Raw genomic sequence first — 21,321 nt, forward strand, 5'->3', positions numbered from 1 at the left:
TCTCACCTTCAATCGGGTAAAAATTGACTAGGACGACTCTAATAGACCCATAGAATTCGAAATCATATAGAAGGGTCTCTACCTTTTTTGGCATCTAATGTACCAGATTCGAATCCGATAATAGAGAATCACACATGTTGGCTATAAACAATATAACATAACCAAATTACTCCCACCTTCAATCGGGTAAAAATTGACTAGGACGACTCTAATAGACCCATAGAATTCGAAATCATATAGAAGGGTCTCTACCTTTTTTGGCATCTAATGTAAATCCGATCATAGAGAATCACTGTTGGCTATAAACAATATAACATAACCAAATTACTCTCACCTTCAATCGGGTAAATGGGTATTTTGTTCTATTTAATCAACTATAAATTTGTATTTATTTAATTAAATATAAACTGGGTAATGAAGAGATAAGGTGATAAAAATTTGATTTTTCACTCAACCTGAAAAAGACCCCAAGCAGACTGGAATTTAGCTAGAATGAAAGGTGTAGAAACAAAAGTTGACTAGTCTCACATCAAACACAGTTTCAGGCTTCATGCTTTCCACGCCACAGATGCCAAGAACCACCGAATCCAGTCTTATCATCAACGAGACCTGCGCCGGAGATTCCACACAGACAGCTGGTTAACTATGATAAAGACGAGCATGATGAGAATAGAGACGGCAATTGCAGAGAATAGAGACGGCAATTGCAGCCCCAACCTGCCTGCAGAATTTGGTATAGATGTGACAGATTTTATGCGAGTTCACATGAGAATTCCCGTCGGCAACGAAGAGCTCAACATCGGACGCCGGTAGTAAAAATAGGGCACATTCATAGAATAGAGCAAGTCACGGATTGACCTCAATGAGATGTATGTTTTTGTTTAAAGAAAGGTCAGAGATTTTTTCATTCTTTAAGCCCTTTTATGCCATGATAAAAACTTAACTTGGTAAAAACAAACAAGTTTTTTGCTCCGATAAAGCCAAAGAGTACATCTTTGGTGAATTTCAATCTTTTTGTCAGGATCAAGGCATTATCCATAAAACATCATGTGCCTACACCCCTCAACAAAACGGTGTGGCCGAAAGGAAAAATTAATGGGCATGTTGGTTAAAGAAGAAAGAATAGTCAGTTCGATTAGATTGTGGAGTCCAAAATTTATCAGATTATTTATCTCAATAGAAGTATATTTCATGAAAAAATATTAACCTTAAATGAAAGATTTCAAAGTCTAGTTTCATAAGGAGCAATTTTTATGTCAATCTGATCTAAGTGTGAGGAGATATTCTCATTGGAGTCGATAGGGCCATACTACATAATGAAGCAAATCAAGCAATCATAACAGATTAAAAATGCAACTTTTTATGTCAAATTTGCTATAAATTTGACATAAATAGTTTCATTCTCCAATAATATGTTATGACTACTTGATTTCTATATTAATTATTTGTAGTAAAATAATAAATACAGTTATATGTCTACCTCAAGAAACTCAATAGAGGGCTCACCTACATCAACAGATTCAATAGAGGGTAACTAGTCTAAGGAAGGTGGCGGAAGAAAAAGGCAAGAGAAAGATATTGATTAGCTTTGGCTAGTTTACTTTTGACTACTGGGGATGACAAAAAGAGAAAAATAAAACACACATTGAATGGGAATATGATACCCCCTATAGAACGTCCAACTCTTGTTTTTACAAAGTTATACAACATAAGTAAGGAAACCGACTCTTTTAGCCAAACTAGGAACCTACTCTAATCAAACTCTGAGATTGCCAATTTCCAACATAAGAAACCAACTAAATTCAAAAAATCTTATTCTAATTAGGAAACTATATGTTGGGTAGTGATGGTGAATAAGTTTGTCTAATTGTGTTGTCAAGTTCAAACTCATTTTAATTTGACCTTTATGTGCGTTCACTATTTGATTAATTCGGTACCAAAATGATTTCAAAATAAAGGATTTATACACACATGAACAATTACACAATAAATACATAGAATTAATAGTGGTTTACAATCTTATCTTGGATTATAAATCCTCTTCTAGGTGTTCTACTAGGTTTGGGTTGTCAAGTTGCATTTACAACAAATTACTTCAAAGGCCAATTTTAACGTTACTTATATATAGCGCTGTATACAACTCAATTGACTACAACCACTGACTTACACAAACTCAATTTTACATAAATTTACAACAACAAACTAGACACACAACTTAGACCCACAAAGAGATATTTTAGTCAACAACTATGCTACACGAGCCTAGACTGACACATGTATTTGTATCAATACACTAGCCATACCAAGCTAGACACATAGGGATTTTTAGCAATACTTGTCCAGTAGCAGTAGTAAGGCTTCTTGGCCTTCATTTTGAGAAATGTAATACCCAACTAAGAAGTAACTTTGATATACGAAGGATCTTTCAACAACAAATTCTTAGACACAGGCTTCTCTCAATCAAATTGAGATAAAGAATGGTCTTGTGTACCCAACACCTGACCAATGCTTGCAAGGTTAGTTGCTTACAATTTCAACCCAATATAAAAACTTCTCAATAGGAAGATTTCAAATATAATGAGATTAGTTTCACCTATTTCAAGTAATTAATCAATGTAATCGTAACTCAACGAGTCCTTACATGACTAGATTTCAAAATATAATCTTCATAAAATTGGATTGACTTTTCAAATAGGGAAAAATCACATGAAACAATTCAATGCAAATAATGATTTCATGTTATGAGCCAACGAGCAATAATCTGAACTTTGACAAATGATCTTAAAGTTATAATGCACAAGTTCAATGTATTCTTCCAAATTCCAACAAAGCATTCTATAGTAGAAGCACGTTGAGACTTGGAATTTTATAAAGCTGACCCTAATTTTAATCTTATGTAAACGCCCTTTTTAGATGGCCTAACAAATTAATATGCTAGAATATAATGATTTCAAAATATAAGAGTACAAACTCTAACAAAAAAAATGCTAAGTAAATAAAGATTTCAAAATATGAGCCCAAAACGTACTTTTGTTTTATTCTGGCTACCTTTCTGAAACTCAATTTCAATCTCCAAAGTAGATTTCAATATATGAGAGCACTTAGAACTGAGTTTTTTTTTTCCTTTGGAGTCAAGAGAGTAATAAATTTTGGGGATGAATCATCTTAAATAGATGAGTTCATAATGTTTAAAAATAGTTGTTGAACTTAAAAAGGGATTTTTTGTCATTTTCCAAATCTCGAAAAATTTCAACTAAAAATATAAAAAATACTTAAATTTTTTAGCTATTGATCATAAAAAAGTCACTTACAAATTTTGGAGATCTATCATTGTTGCATCAAAGCCTTCAATCTCGTTCTATAATTGTTTTGGAATGCATAATTTAGATGATCTTTGTTAGATGCTTCATTCTTCTTACCCAGGTGTTAAGCATCATTAGATTAGGTGTCTAGACAGATTGTTGAACAAATATTTCTAAAAGCTTTTCTCTTTCATCTTCGATTGGATGGTGACTATTTGATTGCATGACCTTCTTTTTCAGGGCTATATTTCTTCATTTCCTCTTCTTGCCTCTTCTAGGTTGCCATTTGGTCACCTATGAGAATGATCTCTTGGAAGGGAGTTCTCTCTCTCTCTCTCTCTCTCTCTTTTTGGTTGGATAGTTGACTTCTTTTCCTTTCAGTTGAATGGGTTTGCCTTGCTTATTGTGCTAAGCATTCACCAGGTTGGATGGTTCCCAAGATAGTTGCTTCTAATGAGTTTACTATCTCTTGTTTGGTCAAACAATGCTAGTAGGTGATTTAGTTGGTTTGTTTTTTGGCATGAATACTTGCTTCCCTTTTGTATGGGTCGATGAGACAGTCTTTCACTATTTTAACAAAAAAATTACAAGTTTTTTTCTTCCGCTATAAGGCATATTTAATGTATATCATATATTATTCCTAATTATACACTTATTCACCTGTCTCTGCATTTATTCCATAGGGACCTAACACATGGCAGGGGAAGGGGAGCAATTGCTTCATTTATCATATTGCTTTCCAATTTTGTTTCCCAAAATTGAAGTCCTATTCTTCTTCCATATGATAATTCCAACTATTTTTTTCAACTTCTATCACTTCTCTAAACCATCTTAGAGACGGGTTAGGTTCTTGCCTGAATTATTCAAATTTCGTTGATTGTATACTCTTTTTGTAGAGGTTGATCTTATTACATGTAATAACTTTGTTACCACAACTAGTAGAGAAGAGGAAAATAATGGAAGCTTGAATCTTAATGGGGATTCTTCGTCCCATAAAACAATGCATTGGGGCAACTTTCTATTAGTTATTCTTCATTTGATTCTCTTCAGATTTTACTTTCAATCAAGATATTGTTTGTGGAAAATTGTGGTTGATGTATGATTCAATACCCTTATGAAACTAACTTATAGAAAAGTACTTTGAAAAGAAATAATTATAAGAATCACCGATTTAGAATTGATGGATTATGGATACACCATTTGATTATTACAAGGAAAGACTTATTATCATAACTATACTAAACTTACTCCTCTTGATCAAATGGATGATGCCTCCGATTCTTCTACTCAAGGAGTTGGTTGAGTGAAGGAGCTTTGTGTTGGCCCAGGTGGCTTCTCAAGATGGGGAATATAAGTTAAAAATTTAACTTAGGCGTGGAATATAAAGTATGCAATAAAAGAATTTCAAAGTAAAAATTCAATCACACACCATAGGGAGACATAAGGATTTTTGTTAATGATGTTCCCCAATTGATATTCACTATCCTAGAACTAGTGCTTGAAAATTTTCATTATTTAAGCTCTAATAGCTGGAATTATATAAAAAAGATTTCAGTTCTCTTTAAGCCAAGTGTAGCTCAAATACATGCTTCTACAAATACAATCTGCCTAGGAAATTGGTTAGATTCTAGCTCTAGTTGACCATTTCTATCTAGATTAAAATAGGTTCTTGATGAACCTTTCACAAAAGAGAAATAAAAAAAAAATACTTACACCCTTTCACTTGGAGAGTACCTTCTCCTTGAGAGATCAAATCATCCAATCTTTGCACTATAATGTGAATATGGGAGCTTGTCTAAATTAAATGCAAGGAAAGGTGGAGGAAAGAGTAGGAGATTTTACAAGATGACTTTGAGACTTTGTAAGACTTTGAGAATAAATGCTTGAAGATTTGCCAATAAATGCTCATAATTTTTTCTATGTAAAGTTTGGTGGAGTATTTATAACTTCCCCAAGCCAAACTAGTCATTTTTTTCTTGTTTGCATATGTCAATGTTTGGAATGATTAATCATTGAAAAATGATTAATCATTGAAAAATGATTGATCAATCAATCATGTTTAACAACTATTTTTCTCTCAGGATGTTATTTATTGATCGATGGTATGATTGATCAATATCTTCCTGTTGGGCTTAACATGTTAAGTTGATCGATCATTACTAGGGTGTAATCTATCAATCGAAATTTCCTTTGGCAGTGTAATACAAGTATGATTGATTGGTGAACTTCTTATGTTCGATCATGCTTTATGTCCCTGATTGGCAAAATTTTGTCCGATCAATCAGTCATGTGGGGTGATCGATCATTTAATGTAAAAATTACTTGTTTGGACAATATTGATCGATCAGTCATGTGGGATGATCGATAATTCAATGTAAAAATTACTTGTTTGGATAATATTGATAGATCAGTCCAAGTGGGATGATCAATCATACTTTATAATATGATATGACCATGTTCTCAATGATTGATCATGCTTTATACTCTTGGCCTATGCGCTTCTGGATAATCAATCATTGGTAGAGGTTGATCGATCATTCCAGTGTCAGTTCATTTAATTAACTGAAAAAAACGTGGGAATGAATGATCCTAAGTGGTCTAATATGTTTGAAAGATGTATAGGATGTTTTGAAATATGTATGAATACAATGTGTGTCCTAAAGCTCCATGTTTAACATTGTATCTCAAATCAAAGGAGTTTGGACAACTTTCTTATACATGGACCGAGTTTGGACATATATCAATGAGTCCTAAACTCTAGTCTTTACTTTATCTTCTTCTTCAATGGTGCTTCTTTAAGAGTAAACTTTCTATGATGCTTGAGTTCTTGAGTAGGCTTGATTCGTTTTGAAGTTTTAGATTTTGAAATACATGTCTCTTGAAGGTAAAGTATGTGGAATACTTAGTTTGCAAATTGTCAGCTCTATGTTTTTCAGTTACTTTTGCTTTCACACTCGGCAATGGTTGGCAGCATAATCCTTGTTTTCAAACCGGAATGAATGGGCCCATACAAACACTAGTATTGTTGCAAAGGTTAAGCGATGAGCTCCAAAGAGTACTCCAACAGGTAGGCTAATGGTTGAAGATGGCAATTTTGTAGTTTATCCTTTATTATCAACATAAGATCTCAATGACTATTGCTCTTCAATTACTTATCTCATCACATTATCAACATATACTAGGATTATGGCAACAAACAAATTCAGGGTTGTGAAATTAGCATAACAGTGTATGATACTAACAAGTATACTGAGCAAATTATCAAGCATACCAATGTATGAATGAGCAACAGGAAAATGCATTAAAGGATTCAGATTAACAACAACAAATAGTTATAAGACTGAAGGGAAGTATGGGGTATGATTGTTTCCGATCGAAGAACTAGAAAAAAAACTTATCTTTCTCATGCAGCTCCTCCATGCTGAATAATTCCTTCATGAACCATGATCCGAATAAAAAAAATCTGGAATCCTGAAATCATTGTTTTGATACCATGTTGACTTCAAGATTCAATACTATTAAGATCTTTAACTAGAATGTCGGAGAGAAGAAGGAGAAAGAAAAAAGAAAAGAATAGATAAAAAAGGAGAGAAGAGAAGGTGAGAGAAAAAACTTAACTACAATGTTGGAGAGAAGAAAGGAAAAGAGAAAGAAGACAAGATAGATAAAAAAGGATGAGTGAAGAGAAGGTGAGAGAAAAAACCTAAAAACGAGAGATAAGTAGAAGAGAGAAGTAAAAGAGAATTAGGGTTGTTGAAGATATCCAAACCCTTCCCGTTCGCCTTTTTATATAGAAACCTTGCTTTCCACGCGATCAAGACCCGGGTTTCGGCTGGCGAGTCCTTTACTCTCTTCTACCTAGGGTTTTTGTTAAACCGTTGAACAGAGTGGAGACATATAAGTCAATCGTGGGTGGTAAATGCTCACATCGGAGAGTAAAGAAACGAAGACTGTCGCACAAATCCGCACGCTGTGGGAAATTCCTTCAGAAGGATATCCTTTTCTGACATTTATTCCTTCATTTTTTTTTTTTAAGGTTTTGGATTCAGGAATCGTTCTGTTTCAATTTTGTTCTTCTCTTGACCTATGACGGATCACGCGATGACATGATTTATTCGGAGCTTCGCAAGACTGATGAATCCAATCCATTACCTTTGGACGAAGGCCTCCCAGGAATGGGTCAGTGCAACTGTCTGCACTGCGAGTGAGAACCTTTTCCACCTCATAGAGTACTCTTTTATTTTCACTTATTCTGACTCATTTCCTGTGGTTTCCGTTTTGTTTTCTGGTTAATGTTTGTGCGCTTTCTGGCTTCTCTTCAGTCGGTACTTCTCGAATGTTTCCGTTAGAGATGATCATTTCCGGTCGAAGCGACACAAGAAACGGTGGGGAGAACTTTGCTGAATCTTGTTGGGTATCTGTCAGCACTTCCTTTGTCTAAATCCTTTTTTCTCACTGTTTGCTTTGTTTCTTATGCTTACGGTTCTGTCTATATTTTATGGATAATGGATACCAGCCTAGGGGTATCTGAGTTTCTTTTTGAACTTCTAATGACTTCTGTACCACCAAGTGCCCGATGGCCCTATTTTGCAGTCGTGTTGGGTGTTTGTGTAATCGATGCCCCGAAATTAATATTCAAATAATGACGTCAAGGATATTGCTTTTTCCATGAGTTACTTTCCCTGTATTCCTTCTTATTGGTATTTAGTTTGTATCCAATGTGATTTTTCTGATTCGCGTATAGAAATGCACTTCATAACTGTTTGTATTTATCTATGATTGGATCGGTCTAGATGGCAATTTATTGCATAAAGCAGTTTTGACTTTCCTTTTGTAAAGGAAGACCATGGTGTGGGCAAAGGTTTGCATCTTTGTCTTGCTTAACAGAAACTCGCATAAATTGATGCATGCTTCTTCTTACAGAAATTTCACGAATAGATGCTCCAGTGATGATGCTACTGTTTTAATATGCCTTGTTTGACATGTCGTTCCAATTTCTGAACGCCTTAGTGGCTGAATGTGGAACTGAAGAGACATCTGAGGAGCTTACTCGTGGTAAATGTCAGATATGTAGAACATGAAATTTTGTGATTCCAATGACCATGGAATTTGTTGAACTTGAAAGCGTAATGAATATGAATCCTGTTTGCGTTTTGAAAGTCTCTCAAGTTGTTTCTATATTTTGCATTGTGCAGTTATATGATGAAGGTATTGTTTAAGAGTCACAGTGATTTATATGAATACACTTGCTTGCCCTTTTCTTCCTTGAAATTTTGTTGTTGTACTACATTTCCAAATTGACTTTTCTGACTCAACTATGAAAGACATTCATAAAATAAAATATAAAAAAAAAAATTGCTTGACTAAGTTTTAGATAAGCCTAAGCCAATTCACAACCTACTATATGATGGTTTTATGAGATACTGTAGAGTCCTTCAGACTTACTAACATACTCTAATTTTCATATTAAGGGGCTCTCTATCTTAAACTATTTTCTGTTAACCTTCAGGCTTTTTGTGAAATGTGCTGAAAAAAATAAAAATGCCTGGTGCTATATTTCCTTTCCATTATGGGTTTTTTTCTACATTTTCCATTGTAGCTGATGTAGCATTTTGGTCAAACAAAGAAATGGCATATCCTATTTATCTTGTAGGTCTGAACACGCTTATCATTAATCTTAGAAGAAATTTTTTATCTCCATTGTTTTAAAATTGGGCTTGAATTGCTCTTACTCACCCGAGTTGGCCAGGATCAGTAGGAAACTGAGTAATTATTGAAAACCAGGTTCATTTTTAATGGACTTGCTGAGCAAGTTGAGAGTTTTGTTACATGTAAATTTTTATTTTTATGTTATAGTTGCCCATCTTACATGTCATTTTTTTTTTTCCGTTTGGTTTGTTCAAACTTCTTGTGTCATAACTTATTATGAATAGATGCAGCATTTATTTTATGTTAAAACACGTGAATATGAAAAGGTTAGATTGCATGGTTTTATGATACTCGTTGAACTCATGTTTTAACTATTTTTTGTTTTCAGTAATTTATTATAGACTCATAAACATAAGAGAAAGAGCACCAGCTTATGCATTATTTTCACTTAAGTCATGTATGCTTAACCTCCTCCAGACCCACCATAGCCAAGCCAAGTTTTTGTGTTTTGCAGTGGCCAACGCATAACACATTGGGCGTTTGTGTTGGATTTTCAAGTATCTGATATGAGTTCTATTTAGCCAATAAATCCAGATTTTGAGTCTTGGAGTGACCATACCTGTCTTAACTGTATCTGGTTTTCTTGGATATCCATATCAGTTTAGCAAACCAAGAGTTGCTTTCAGAGGTGTATAATTTGCAAGTCATCTGTAGCATAAATAAAGACATGTGTTGTTCCTTTTAACCAATAGGGATTTTAAGAAGCTCACTGTTTATATCTATAACAATGATGGAATTTGAGTTTCTGTAGATGGTCTGTAATTTTCTTGAAGACTAAATTGTTGGAAATGTTGCTTAGTTTGGTTTGTACGTTTTTTAAAATGGAGAATTGAAATGATTATCTTTTCACTTCAACAAAGGGAAGATCTTCCAATGTAAGATACTGTGTATTAATCCCCCAGCAGACTCACCCGTTGGAATTTGTGTAGAGTAAAACTAATGGACGGACCTGCACCGCATACTCAACTTGATACCGAATCAGCTGCTGGAATGGGCTCTCCTGATGGAGCAAAGCATGTCCTGAAGGTGCCCCAAATAATCCTGAGGTCTTGACTTAGTAGATTTGGCAGGGCAAGCTACAGGTTTTGTAAGGACTTGTGGTAAAGTATCAAGCTAGGCTGGTGATTTTAATAGCACTCTACGTTGTCTATATAACATTGCAATGTTTTCATCATTTCATGGGTATAAAGTCCAGTTTTTAGTGAGCATGGGAGAGGGGGGATCATATCAGAAAGAGGAAGAAAAGAACTTCCACTGCTGCTCTTATGCAAGTCAAAATCAAACAAAGCATCTTAAAAGAGAGAATCAAAGGATCTTCCATTCCATCGGCCATCAGGAGGAAGCAATTTTCCAGTATCTGGTATAGAAATCTTTCCTCTAATAGCTTAATTATGTACCTGCAATTGAAATCAATGAAATTTTGTGTTTTTTTTTCTACTATCAAATTTTCTCAATGAAAAAAAACCCAGATAATCAGACAGACGCAAACCAAAGTTTGCTCTCTAGTAAATCATGGTGGATGCTACCTTTTCAATTCCAGTTGGGTTCAGTCTTGTTGGCTGCCCGCAGATTCCTAGTCACTAGGACCAACCAAGCTGAACCAGACGGTATGGTCCAAATCATTCGATAACGACTGAAGAAGGCTAGAAAGATGAGGCACAAAAAATAATTAATACGGACCTGGATGAATCCCAAGGTCAAGTCATTGTTGGAGGGTTTTGTGAGAAGAGAAAAGGGAGGCAGGAGGAGACAACTGATGGCTCAGTGGGTTCGTGAGGGGTTGCAGTCTGGATCACGCAAGGTGTGGACCACTTTTTGATAGCTTTGGGTAGCTCATAAGTCGCTTTTGAAATTGAAATTTAACATCGCTTGTGATGGAGAGTGTAGACTTTTTTATGTCCCTCTCATCAATTTCTTTCATTTCACATTGGCTACTAAATGAGAACTTAAATGAGACCCTTTCCTCTCTATAAATATGAGTATCTTATTTTAGATGGAAAAAGTCTTACACAATTTGTTTTTATCATGCACATAAGTTGCTAATAACAACACTTAAAAGTATCATTAATATGTATTCTATTATCTATATTTATGCTCCAAACTCCATTTAAAACTACAAAAAAAAGAAAAATATTAAAAAAATAAAAAAAAATATTCTGATGAACTTAGTACCATTGAACGACAAGTGATCGATCAATAGTGTTTATTCCATAGACAAACAACAATATTAGATGTTGAATGATTGATCATTTTAATGTTTGAGGTAAATAAGAAAACAAAAATATATATACTAATGAGTCGATTCACGAGCTAACAAGACTTGTTAAACTTAAGAAGTCTTATTTCAAGTTTGAACTCGAGTTAAGCTCGAATGATTTGCGAACCGATTTGGCTTGATGCCACCCCTGCTTATTCATTTCCAGTTATATATTGTTTCCGTTTGTACTCTGGTTGGTATATGTCCTCTTTTGTTCACACAACTATAAATACAACCTCAATGCACGAGAGAGTATTCAAACCGCTTGCTCATGACTCAAATTCGTCCGTACACTTCAAAAAAAAAAAAAAAAAAAAAAATATAAAATTATAAGATAAGATTAAACAAATAATGGGTAATTAATTTAAGAAAACACCGGACTCAATCCAGCATTTAAATTCAAAATTATCTTCTTCTTGAATGCATACAAAAACTATATTACATATCTTGTATTACCAAACAATGGGAGGCAAGCAACAAGTTTTTTTGCTCCCCGATTTGCCCCCACTACTCACTCTCTCTCGCCGTCGTGGACGAACCGCCGGCGCCCGACACGACCGGCACGTGCGAGAACCGCTGCAATTGGATCATCCGCGCGTAGCAACCGTCAGGATGATGGCTGAGTAGATGGGAGTGGGATCCTTGCTCCGCCACCTTCCCTTCCTCGATCACCGCGATCACGTGCGCGTTCCTCACCGTCGACAGCCTGTGGGCCACGACGATCGTCGTCCTTCCCGATGAGGCTTTCTCCAGTGCCTCCTTCACGCACCGTTCCGACTCCGCGTCCAGCGCGCTCGTCGCCTCGTCCAGGAGCAAGATCGAAGCCTTCTTTATGAACGCCCTGGCGATCGCGATCCTCTGCCGCTGTCCGCCTGATAGCTGCACCCCCCGCTCTCCCACGAACGTCCGGTACCCTTCCGGCAGGCCCGAGATGAACTTGTGCGCGCTCGCTAGCGTCGCCGCCTCCACCACCTCCGCCTCTGTTGCCGTTTCGCAGCCGTACGCTATGTTTTCATGGATGCTCGCTGCGAATAGGCAGGGCTCTTGTGGGACGAAGGCTATATGTTTCCGTAGGGATTTCAGGTTGTATCTCCTTACGTCTTTCCCGTCGATCAGGATCCGGCCGGAGGAGGGCTCGTAGAACCTTTGGATAAGGGCGATCACGGAGCTCTTGCCGCATCCGCTAGGACCTACGAGGGCGAGGGTTTTTCCGGCGCGCACGCGGAGACACAGGTCGTGAAAGATCTGGACGTCCGGGCGGCTCGGGTAGGTGAAGTCGACATGCTTGAATTCGACCTCACCCCGTAGGCGGTCCGGAGCAGGGGTGGCGTCGGGGTCGTCTGGCTCGATTTCCGTTTTGCGGTCGAGGAGGTCGAAGACGGAGCGCATGGCGCGGCCTCCCTTGATGAAATCTGGAGCGAGGGTTAGAGTCTCGGCGGCGCCGTTGGCGGAGACCATAAGCACCATGAACACTCGGATCGTCTTTGAGAAGTCGGAGATGCCGTGTTTCACGAGGTAGGAGGCGTACCATAGACCCAGCGCGTAGGAGGCGTAGAGAAGGAACTGCGCGACCCCAAATCCGCTACCGGCGATTTGACCCTTCCAGAAGCACCGCCGGAGTGGGGTTTGCAAATTCGCAGCAAAGAGGGTTACAATTTTGGCCTCCGAGTTGAATGCGGCGACTGTTCGAACATTCGCCACTGCTTCGCCTGCGAGTTGCGTGGCCTTTGCGTGAGTAGCCTCTAGATCACCGGAAAATCCTTGCATGAACATTTTCTGTAAAAAAAAAAACAAGAGTTTCATTTTGAGTAGTCTAACGGAAAATCACTGATCTATTCTGTAAATTCGACTTTTCGAGTCTCAACCTACCTGCAAAACCGTTGCAGCAACGACAACAGGGAAAACTGCAATAAGGACCAAGGCGAGACGCCACTGCAGAACGAACCCAGCAGTGCAAGCCACCAGCATGAGGGCAGAGTTCTGCATTATGACGGAGATTCGATCGCCGATAGCGGACCTTACATTGTTAGCATCAAGGGCCAACCTGGCTGCAACCCTTGCACTCTCGTTCTCTTCCTGATCAAACCACGCGACTTCGTTCCTGAGCACTGCCGCCAACATCTTCTCCCTCACCCTCTTCGTGAGGTTCTCTCCCACCACGTCCCAGAAGAAGTGCTGTAACGTGTTGAATAACAGAGCCGCCGAGGAGACGCCTATCAGTAGAAAACAGTACTTTGCAATTTCGCGTTGCATGTGATGGTAGTCGATGCTGTAGTAGACACTCATAACGGCGCTGAGGACGTAGGCAAAGAAGGCGCTGATGGAGCCGCATATGATGGATCCCACCGAACCGACGAGGGCGTACGACCACTCCGGCGAGTTCATTTTGGCTAGGCGCCAGAAGGAGCTTGCTTGGTCCTTGAACGCCAGCTTCTCGAGGCGGTAGTTGGGGTCGATCGAGAGGCTGAAATCGGAGGTGGAGAAGTCTGAGAGGCGGCGTGAGTATGGTGATCGCCCGTAAGAGGAGTTCCGCGCGATTATCGGCGAGCTAACTGAGTTCCGGGCACTGGAAGGCCTGACATAGCAATCAAGTATTGACGATTGATCTTGCAAATGTTTGATTAAAAAAGAAAGAAGAGATCAATCGCTGAAATCGTGTTAAACGGATGTGTAGATTTACCTGGCACTGCTCTTCCGGGCATTGTTTAAAGCAGCCTCATGGGCCATCTCTTGCATGCGGATGAGCTTAGCATAGACGCCATTATCACCTTTGGCAAGGAGCTCGTCATGGGTTCCTAACTCAGATACACTGCCTTGTTGCAGGACGGCTACAAGATCTGCCTTCCGGATGGTGGAGAGGCGATGGGCAATGACGAGAGTCGTTCTCCCAATCATGAACCGGTCCAGAGCTTCCTGCACCAGCTTCTCAGATTCAGAGTCGAGCGCACTGGTGGCCTCATCCAGGAGGAGGATTGCTGGGTTCTTCAGCATCGCCCTTGCGATGGCAATCCTCTGCTTCTGTCCTCCAGACAGTTGCAACCCTCTCTCCCCTACCTGCACAGCAAATTAATGCGTCGTTCATTAAGACCAATTCTCGATCAAGCATTCCAGTTCCAATTTCCAAATCGAGAGTCTCAACGGCGTTCTTGATTCTAACACAGTGACACTGTTTATAGGAGAGGAATTAGGCGTTTTGTTCACCAGAATGATTTCTTCCTCTTTAGTTTTTAAGGTGAAATCGAAATCTCAGATAAATTGCAAACCTTTCGCAGTGACTACGGGACTCGAGGGAGATTCACGATTTTGAAGCAAGAGCTTCTGGGTTTCACAAAATTTACAGGAATTTGAAAAAGCTTCCATCATCACCAATGGAAACGGCGACTTTGCTTAGCATTACTTAAAAGGAATCGTGGACTAGATTGTTCCAAGAACACAGACATGGAGGATTTTTTTTTGGGATGAAACGGACTTCAACGGATTATTTAAAGAAATAATCAAAACAACTATAACATAACTCTTAATTAAACCAATCTTGACTGAACATTGTTGTCGGTTGAGAGTGTGCATGAGCGCCTAGAATTGAGGTGATTCCAAAAAGGTAAGTTGCTGTTGGTTGACCAAACAACCCAGGAAATGTTATAGAAATCGATTTTCAAATTGGTTTAATGTGCAGCAAATGTGGGTCTTTTTCCTTCAAATCAAGACAAAAGGAACCCACTTTCTCTCACTAGGACTCTACCTAATCCTTGAGGAAGACCAGAGTAATCCAACAACTAAAGTAGTATCTCATTGTTGATTTTCAAACCAGTCTTTTTCCTTCAATCAGTCGCCATTAAAAAAGAAAGAAGAGAGAAGGGGAAGTTTGGGAAAATTTTAATCGATTTGACAAAATGGGTCATAGCATCCGGCCATAGATTAGATCCGTGAAGAAGAAATTTTCTGCAAAATTTGTGGTTAAACATACCTGAGTATCATAACCCTCGGGAAGTTTGACAACGAAGGAATGAGCATTTGCCACTCTTGCAGCTTCTTCAACCTCAACCTGAGTTGCATCTGCCCTTCCCAACAGCAGGTTTTCTTTAATGGTTGTGGCAAACAGAGCAGGTTCCTGGCTCACAAGGCCTATCTGTTGCCTCAGCCATCTCAGCTTCAATGTCTTTATGTCGTGCCCATCGAGCAGAACTTGTCCTGAGATCACATAAATCTGTTTAATGGCTACTCTTTCTGTAAAAGATTCAGATTTCTGTGAAATCAAAAATGAAAATTTACAAAGACCCAGAAGGGAGAAGGACAACAAAACTTTGAACACAAGAATCCTGAAGGATTTCTACGAAGGGGGGACTGGAAATTATTACCTGAAAAGGGGTCGTAGAATCTTTCAATCAGGGAAACGACTGTGCTCTTACCAGAACCACTGCTCCCAACCAGAGCAATGGTCTTCCCGGCAGGCACATTGAGAGAGAAATTGTTAAGGATCCGGATCTCTGGCCTGGATGGATATGAGAATTCTACATTTTTAATCTCCAGATGGCCCGTAACAGACCCTAGTTCCAAACCCGACTCTGCATTCCGATCAATCCCAGGTTTATGATCAATTGTCCGGAATATTTTTGCCGCAGCTACTTTCGCCTTGGCGAATGCGGTCATACTTGGTGCAGACTGTCCTAAAGCCCTGTTCGGCACCGAAACAGTTCGTGTTAATGGCAAAAAGATTAATTCAGACACAGAAATCATTTTGGGTATTGGAAAGATTAGAACGACGGACTTACAATCCACCGATCATGACAGAGAACATGGTAGAAATGGCGAGTCCTCCATTTGTATAATGGTGTCTCACCAGGTATCCACCATACCATAGCAGAAGAGCATAGCAGCAAAAAACTGTGAAGTAGGTTGCTCCCAATCCAATCCCTTTAGCCAGACCACTCTTGTAGCCGATCCTCTGAGAAACCCGCAAGGCAGAAGAGTATGCTTGAAGCGCCCGAGCTTCGCCCACGAATGACAGGACTGTCCGAATTTGTACTATGGTCTGTCATTTACCTCAAGAAATCAAGACGAAGCTGTGAAAACAAATGGAACGCACAAATCTCTGCCATTTCTCCTACCTGTTCTGCAATATTTCCGGCCTCAGAAAGAGCTTGTTGGCTTCTCGAAGAGAGTTTAGCCAATGTAGTGGTGTGAATTCCTCCGATTAGAGCAATGAGAGGCACCACGGCAAGAGTGACGAGAGCTAATTGCCAAACCGCTGTAAATCCTACGATAAAGCCCGAGACGAAGGTTGCCATGTAATGGATGAAATTGCCCAGCTGTCAGTAAAAGGAAAGAGGCTCAGAAGATAAGGATTTTGCTTCAGCCGAAGAAAAACCAGCGAAGAAATCTACAGTAAGATAACCTTCTCGCTGATGGCATCTTGGACTAGAACAGCATCTGCGTTGATTGCGAACACAATATCAGAGGTTCGGACCTCGGTGTCGAAGTACTGGACATCCTGGTTTAGCGCAGATTCGAGGTATTTGATCCTCATCTTGGTGGATTGCCGCTCTCCAGTCCACATCCAACATGAAATTTCTGCAATTTGCTTGCAGAGCTCAGAACAATTAAAAAGGAAACACAATAGAAATAATTCTGAACTACCTGCCCATGAAGAAGCCCAGATTGCAGCACCCACCACAAGAAAGTAAAATGCGTACTGCGAATTAGAAAACCGTAAGTGGGTTAATCTTCCATTTCGGAAACTCGTAGAAAGAACTGTGAAAATTTGGGTTTGATTCCGTCATACCTTGAGTACTTCCTGCATCATTTTATCTGGGTTTCCAGCATTTGAACCGAACGAGTTGACTAGATCGGCAAAGAATCGGAGGAAGACCGGGAGAGAGCAGCCATGGACGATGGCTCCAGCTGAGCCAATACCCATCAAGATATAGTCTAGTTTATCAGCGAATCTGAAGATATGTGTAATCGGGGCGGAGGGAAGCGGCGGCCCCGGCTTATCGTCTTTACCGTTTGACGCATCAGCAGAGGAAGAAGAAGATGTGGTGTTGTTGTTGCTGCTGCTGTTGTTTGGGGAAGAATCCATAACTGGTAATTGGGACGCTCCTCCTTCTTGGGTATGACTTGTATCAGTTCGATTTGGATTAAATCTCTGCTGTTGGGGGGAGGAATCTTCAGAAACGAGTTCGAGCCCCTGCATTTCAGACCATTTCCACTGCTCCACCGTCTTTATCTCTAGAGAATCTTGTGACATTGCAAAATTCCCCCCCTCTCCTCCTCTCTCTCTTTCTCTCTCTAGCCTATCGTCGGTCCTCCTTACCTTTACAAAAACACCAACCAGCTACTTTCTCCATCACACTTCCACCCTTTGTGGCTTTTGGATTTTTACTGAGGCTGAGTGTCTGCACGCGGGGTGTTTGAATCAAGTGGAAAGAGGAAAGTACAGGATCGAACATTAGGGGAAATGGAGCATTTTACAGTTTAGAGAGAGAAACAGCCGAGCCCAGAAGGAACAAAAAAAAAAAGCAGACAAGCACTAAGCCGACAAGAGGTCGTGTGAAAACTTGAGAGAGGGTTTTTGACCAGTTTTGATCCATTTCAGAAATTCAGAAAAAAAAAAAAACAGAAAGACAGAAAAAGCAAATTGCCTCTGCTCTCCAGTCCCCATTAATCACTTCATTCACTCCTTCTCTTCCTCTGCAAGTTAAACGGGTAAAGACGAAGTTCAGTTTCAACTACTACTACCACAGTTGCTCTCCCTTCGTCATCATCATCACGCCATACTAAACCTAAAAAAGGATCAAGAAATCTAACCATAGTTTGGCACCGTAAGTGATGTGAGAGGATGATGTCACGAATTCACCATACCGGAGACGCGACCTTGTTGTAGATTATAGTGTCCATGCTCTGGTCGGTGACTGATGGGATTGGTCCAATCTGTCCCCTGAAAAAATTGAACCAGCGGTAAAATCGAGAGGAAGAAGACTTTTTGCCAAAGAAAGACGGGCATTCTTTTTCATGACAGGCAGTGCCAAGTGTTCTGACTCTTCTGCATTATGGTTGGTTGGTGGTTAATGGGGGTTTGATTGACCCTCTCGAGTCTGCACGACCCTGAAGGCTGAAACCCATATACAGTTTTGGAGTGGTTAATCGGAAGCTCACCTAAACGCAACAAAAAGCTTGTAATGTTACTGAAAATCCTTTTGCGTCAGCTTACATAAAAAACGCTCAGAAAGAGAAAAGAAGGCTGTGATTCTTTTCTCTGCCAGAGTGAAGAAGATGTAATGACGGCATTAAAAATTGAGCTGAGAATTTTTAAGAACAAAGAAAAAGAAGCAGATGTTCAGTGCAGATTCTATGCAGTATCGCTCCCATGCTTGCAGTAGTGGAAACAACCAAGTTTCCACTAACAAGTAATAACTTGTTCAGAATAGGACATGGGAGTTCTGGATTTGCTTTCATGGATAGCAGAAGCTAACACATAATGAAGGGATTGTTTTTGTTAGCTCAGAAGGTAGGAAGGTGTGGTTGAGGGAGGTTTAGCTGTTTAGGAATTCAATTAGTTGTAAAGAGAGTATAAGGCTGATCACTATTTCTCACTGATTATGATATAATAGTTGTTTATTTGGCAGGTAATCTGCCAAAAATTGGGGGAAGCAAAAGCAGCTAGGCCACCTAAAAACACAGAAAGAAAAGGGGAAAAAAATAGGGATTTGGGAAGAGTCAAAAAGGGAAAGATCAAAGATCCTCCTTCCCTCTCCTTTCTCCCTCTCTCTCTCTTTCTCATGGCACTTACTTTCAGAGCTGGCTCATTATTCAAAACAATAGGATACTATCTCTCCTTTGTCTTTCTCTCTCTTCTCCTTTCTTCTCCTTCTTAATTAAATCAAAGAAAAAATACACTCAATTCTCACTCAAGAACTCTCAAAGACCCTCCTTCCATGTGACTTTCATTATGCCCTTGCGTTGTCTTTCTCTTCCAGATGCTTTTCCTCCTCCTTCTATAAACAAATCTTCATACACAGTAAAGTAATGAGGGCTCTACATGTGAACATTTAATTTCCTTTGAGACCAAAGATATGGTGGGGCATGGCTGGATCATAAGGAGTTTGGCATGGACCCAGAAATCCTTCTCTGGTTAGGATTTAGCTTGCCAGGTAAGCCATGAGAGGAGCAGATTCATCTGTAAGAAATGTAAGAGAAGTTTCCTTGACAGTAAGGGAACAACCCTCATGAGGGTGGTCAGAACACTCGAAACCATTAAATTTAAACCTTTATATGGGTGATGCAATTAGCAATTAGAGAGGTCAGCCCACATATATACTCTTTTCATCTCCAGTAGTAATGAACAATGAACAATGAACAATGAACATACATAATCAACTTTCACTTTACATGGACTGAAAGCAACTTCCAGTGGCTAGTAGCCACATGTCCTTTGTTGTCTGTCTGATAGAGATGAAGAAGAAGCTTTCATTATCCTCTGTGGTCCATCGCAGTTCCTGATCAAGTTTTTCATCGCCATTCACCCAGTTGAATGCTCCATTACGTCCTCTTTTGACGTTTTTCCCTTTTTTCCTTTTTCTTCTTTCTCTTGAGCAGAGCTTACCTACCAGAAGACCCACCTCAACAGTGTTCCTATTAAAGATACCTCTAGTGAGTTGAAAGTTATTAGTTTCATGCATTCAAGGTATCTATCTGGTACACTTCTAGGTACTGGGTATCATCTATCGAGACCTGAAATCCAATATATGAGTGTAGCAGTTGCTTGCAGGTTAAACTCCATGGTTGTTGATTGAGAGGGAAACACAGTATTCATCAAGTTTGAGTGGAATGGAAGGATCAGAGAAGGTGAAAATTGATGAAAATCAGTAGACTAGTTTAGACTACAATTTTTTATGATGAAGTAGTTGTTGATGTCTCAACTACATAAGGTTGGCCACTGGCATCATCTTCCTCCACTTTCCACCCCTTAATAATAAAAAAAGACCCAAAAATGGAGTTTTAACGGAGTTATCAGACTCGGAACTGTAGGAAAAGGGTGGAGCTCCCTGAAATATGTATCAACATTCATCGATAATCTCCACAACAAAACCGTCCATTTCAGAGATTAATGACTGAAAGAATATAAAGAATCCGTCGGCATGAAATCAAAAGGCTCATCAGTGGAACAGGGAATTATCTTGTCCTCTCTCACCGAAAGTGAAGTAATAACCTTAAACAAATTCATTCCGTTTCTCTTCCGAGAAGAAAATAAAATCCACGAATCACAATAACAGTCACATTGGCACATGCGTTACTTAGCTGGTGATTTACAGTTTAAACTAAATAACAAGCCATGTGAGTGTAAGGCTGCTCCTAGTTTATTTATTTCGACTACTCCAGGAAGAAAGACTGGAAGCAGTTTCCATCATTTGAGGACATTAAAGAAAGCTTTTTTTCTCCCGCCTTCCAGTTTTGAAACCCTTCCGTTTCCCCTAAAGTAGAATTTCTTCAAAAACAAAAAAAACAAAAAAGGGATTATTTGCTAACCTGAGATGGGTTCCAAAGGGATTGAAGATCTACAAACGTTTTGTTTTCTTTTGGTTTAAATGGGTAGGTTTTAAAGTATTGAGTTGATGGAAAGACGAGTATGATGGGAGTTGACTGTATTGGCAAGTGACAAAAAGCTTCGTGTTGTGTTATAATGATGAGGGATTATTATTCAGTAGTGGAGTTGGTTTCCATGTGTATATGTGCGAGATCCTTTGTTAGGTTTCGCTTTCTTCTGTCTCTCTCTCTGAGTTTACTTCGCTGGGGCATTTTGTCGAGCATCTCCGGGCAGCCCACCTGCAGAGTACGGGGAAAGGGATGAGATGCTTTTGCAATCTGCTTTGCGGTGGGGCTCGGCGTCAGAGAGGGGGGAAGATGGTGCTCGCACCAGCCCCTCCCAGCCTCTGGTTTAGGCCATTTTGGAAGCATCTCCTTGCCTTTTCCCCTTTCTTCTTGTTCCATTCGGAGGCTTGCCATATTACGTACTCGGAAAAGCATGGAGCACTTGCTCCTAGCATGATATGCTCGTCT

At 39.5% G+C, this 21,321-nt stretch overlaps 1 protein-coding gene across 1 annotated transcript; it reads right to left on the reverse strand.

Annotated features, from left to right (window-relative positions):
* Positions 1-11,608: 11,608 nt before the first annotated feature.
* LOC137944187 (ABC transporter B family member 1) lies at positions 11,609-17,864 on the reverse strand. The gene is made up of 10 exons (XM_068789763.1): positions 17,048-17,864; positions 16,903-16,957; positions 16,661-16,836; positions 16,374-16,574; positions 16,038-16,297; positions 15,624-15,940; positions 15,233-15,456; positions 13,949-14,322; positions 13,138-13,843; positions 11,609-13,044 (listed from the first exon to the last, which is right to left on the reverse strand). Exons 1-10 carry the CDS (start codon positions 17,510-17,512, stop codon positions 11,776-11,778), a joined length of 4,047 nt encoding a protein of 1,348 aa, XP_068645864.1. The 5' UTR covers positions 17,513-17,864; the 3' UTR covers positions 11,609-11,775.
* Between the last annotated feature and the right edge of the window lie 3,457 nt (positions 17,865-21,321).

Source organism: Aristolochia californica, unplaced genomic scaffold, assembly GCF_029961685.1.
Source record: "Aristolochia californica isolate CCGP_79_NKW_82.1479 unplaced genomic scaffold, dmAriCali1.0.hap1 SCAF_11, whole genome shotgun sequence".
Taxonomy (NCBI): domain Eukaryota; kingdom Viridiplantae; phylum Streptophyta; class Magnoliopsida; order Piperales; family Aristolochiaceae; genus Aristolochia; species Aristolochia californica.

Bases quoted from the DNA above. Each gene is read 5' to 3' on its own strand.
- LOC137944187 (XM_068789763.1), bottom strand. From the start codon at position 17,512: ATGTCACAAGATTCTCTAGAGATAAAGACGGTGGAGCAGTGGAAATGG. The intron at 16,958-17,047 runs GTATGACGGAAT...TCTAATTCGCAG, and splicing joins TGATGCAGGAAGTACTCAAG to TACGCATTTTACTTTCTTGT. The intron at 13,045-13,137 runs GTAGGTTGAGAC...TTTTTTTTACAG, and splicing joins TTGCTGCAACGGTTTTGCAG to AAAATGTTCATGCAAGGATT.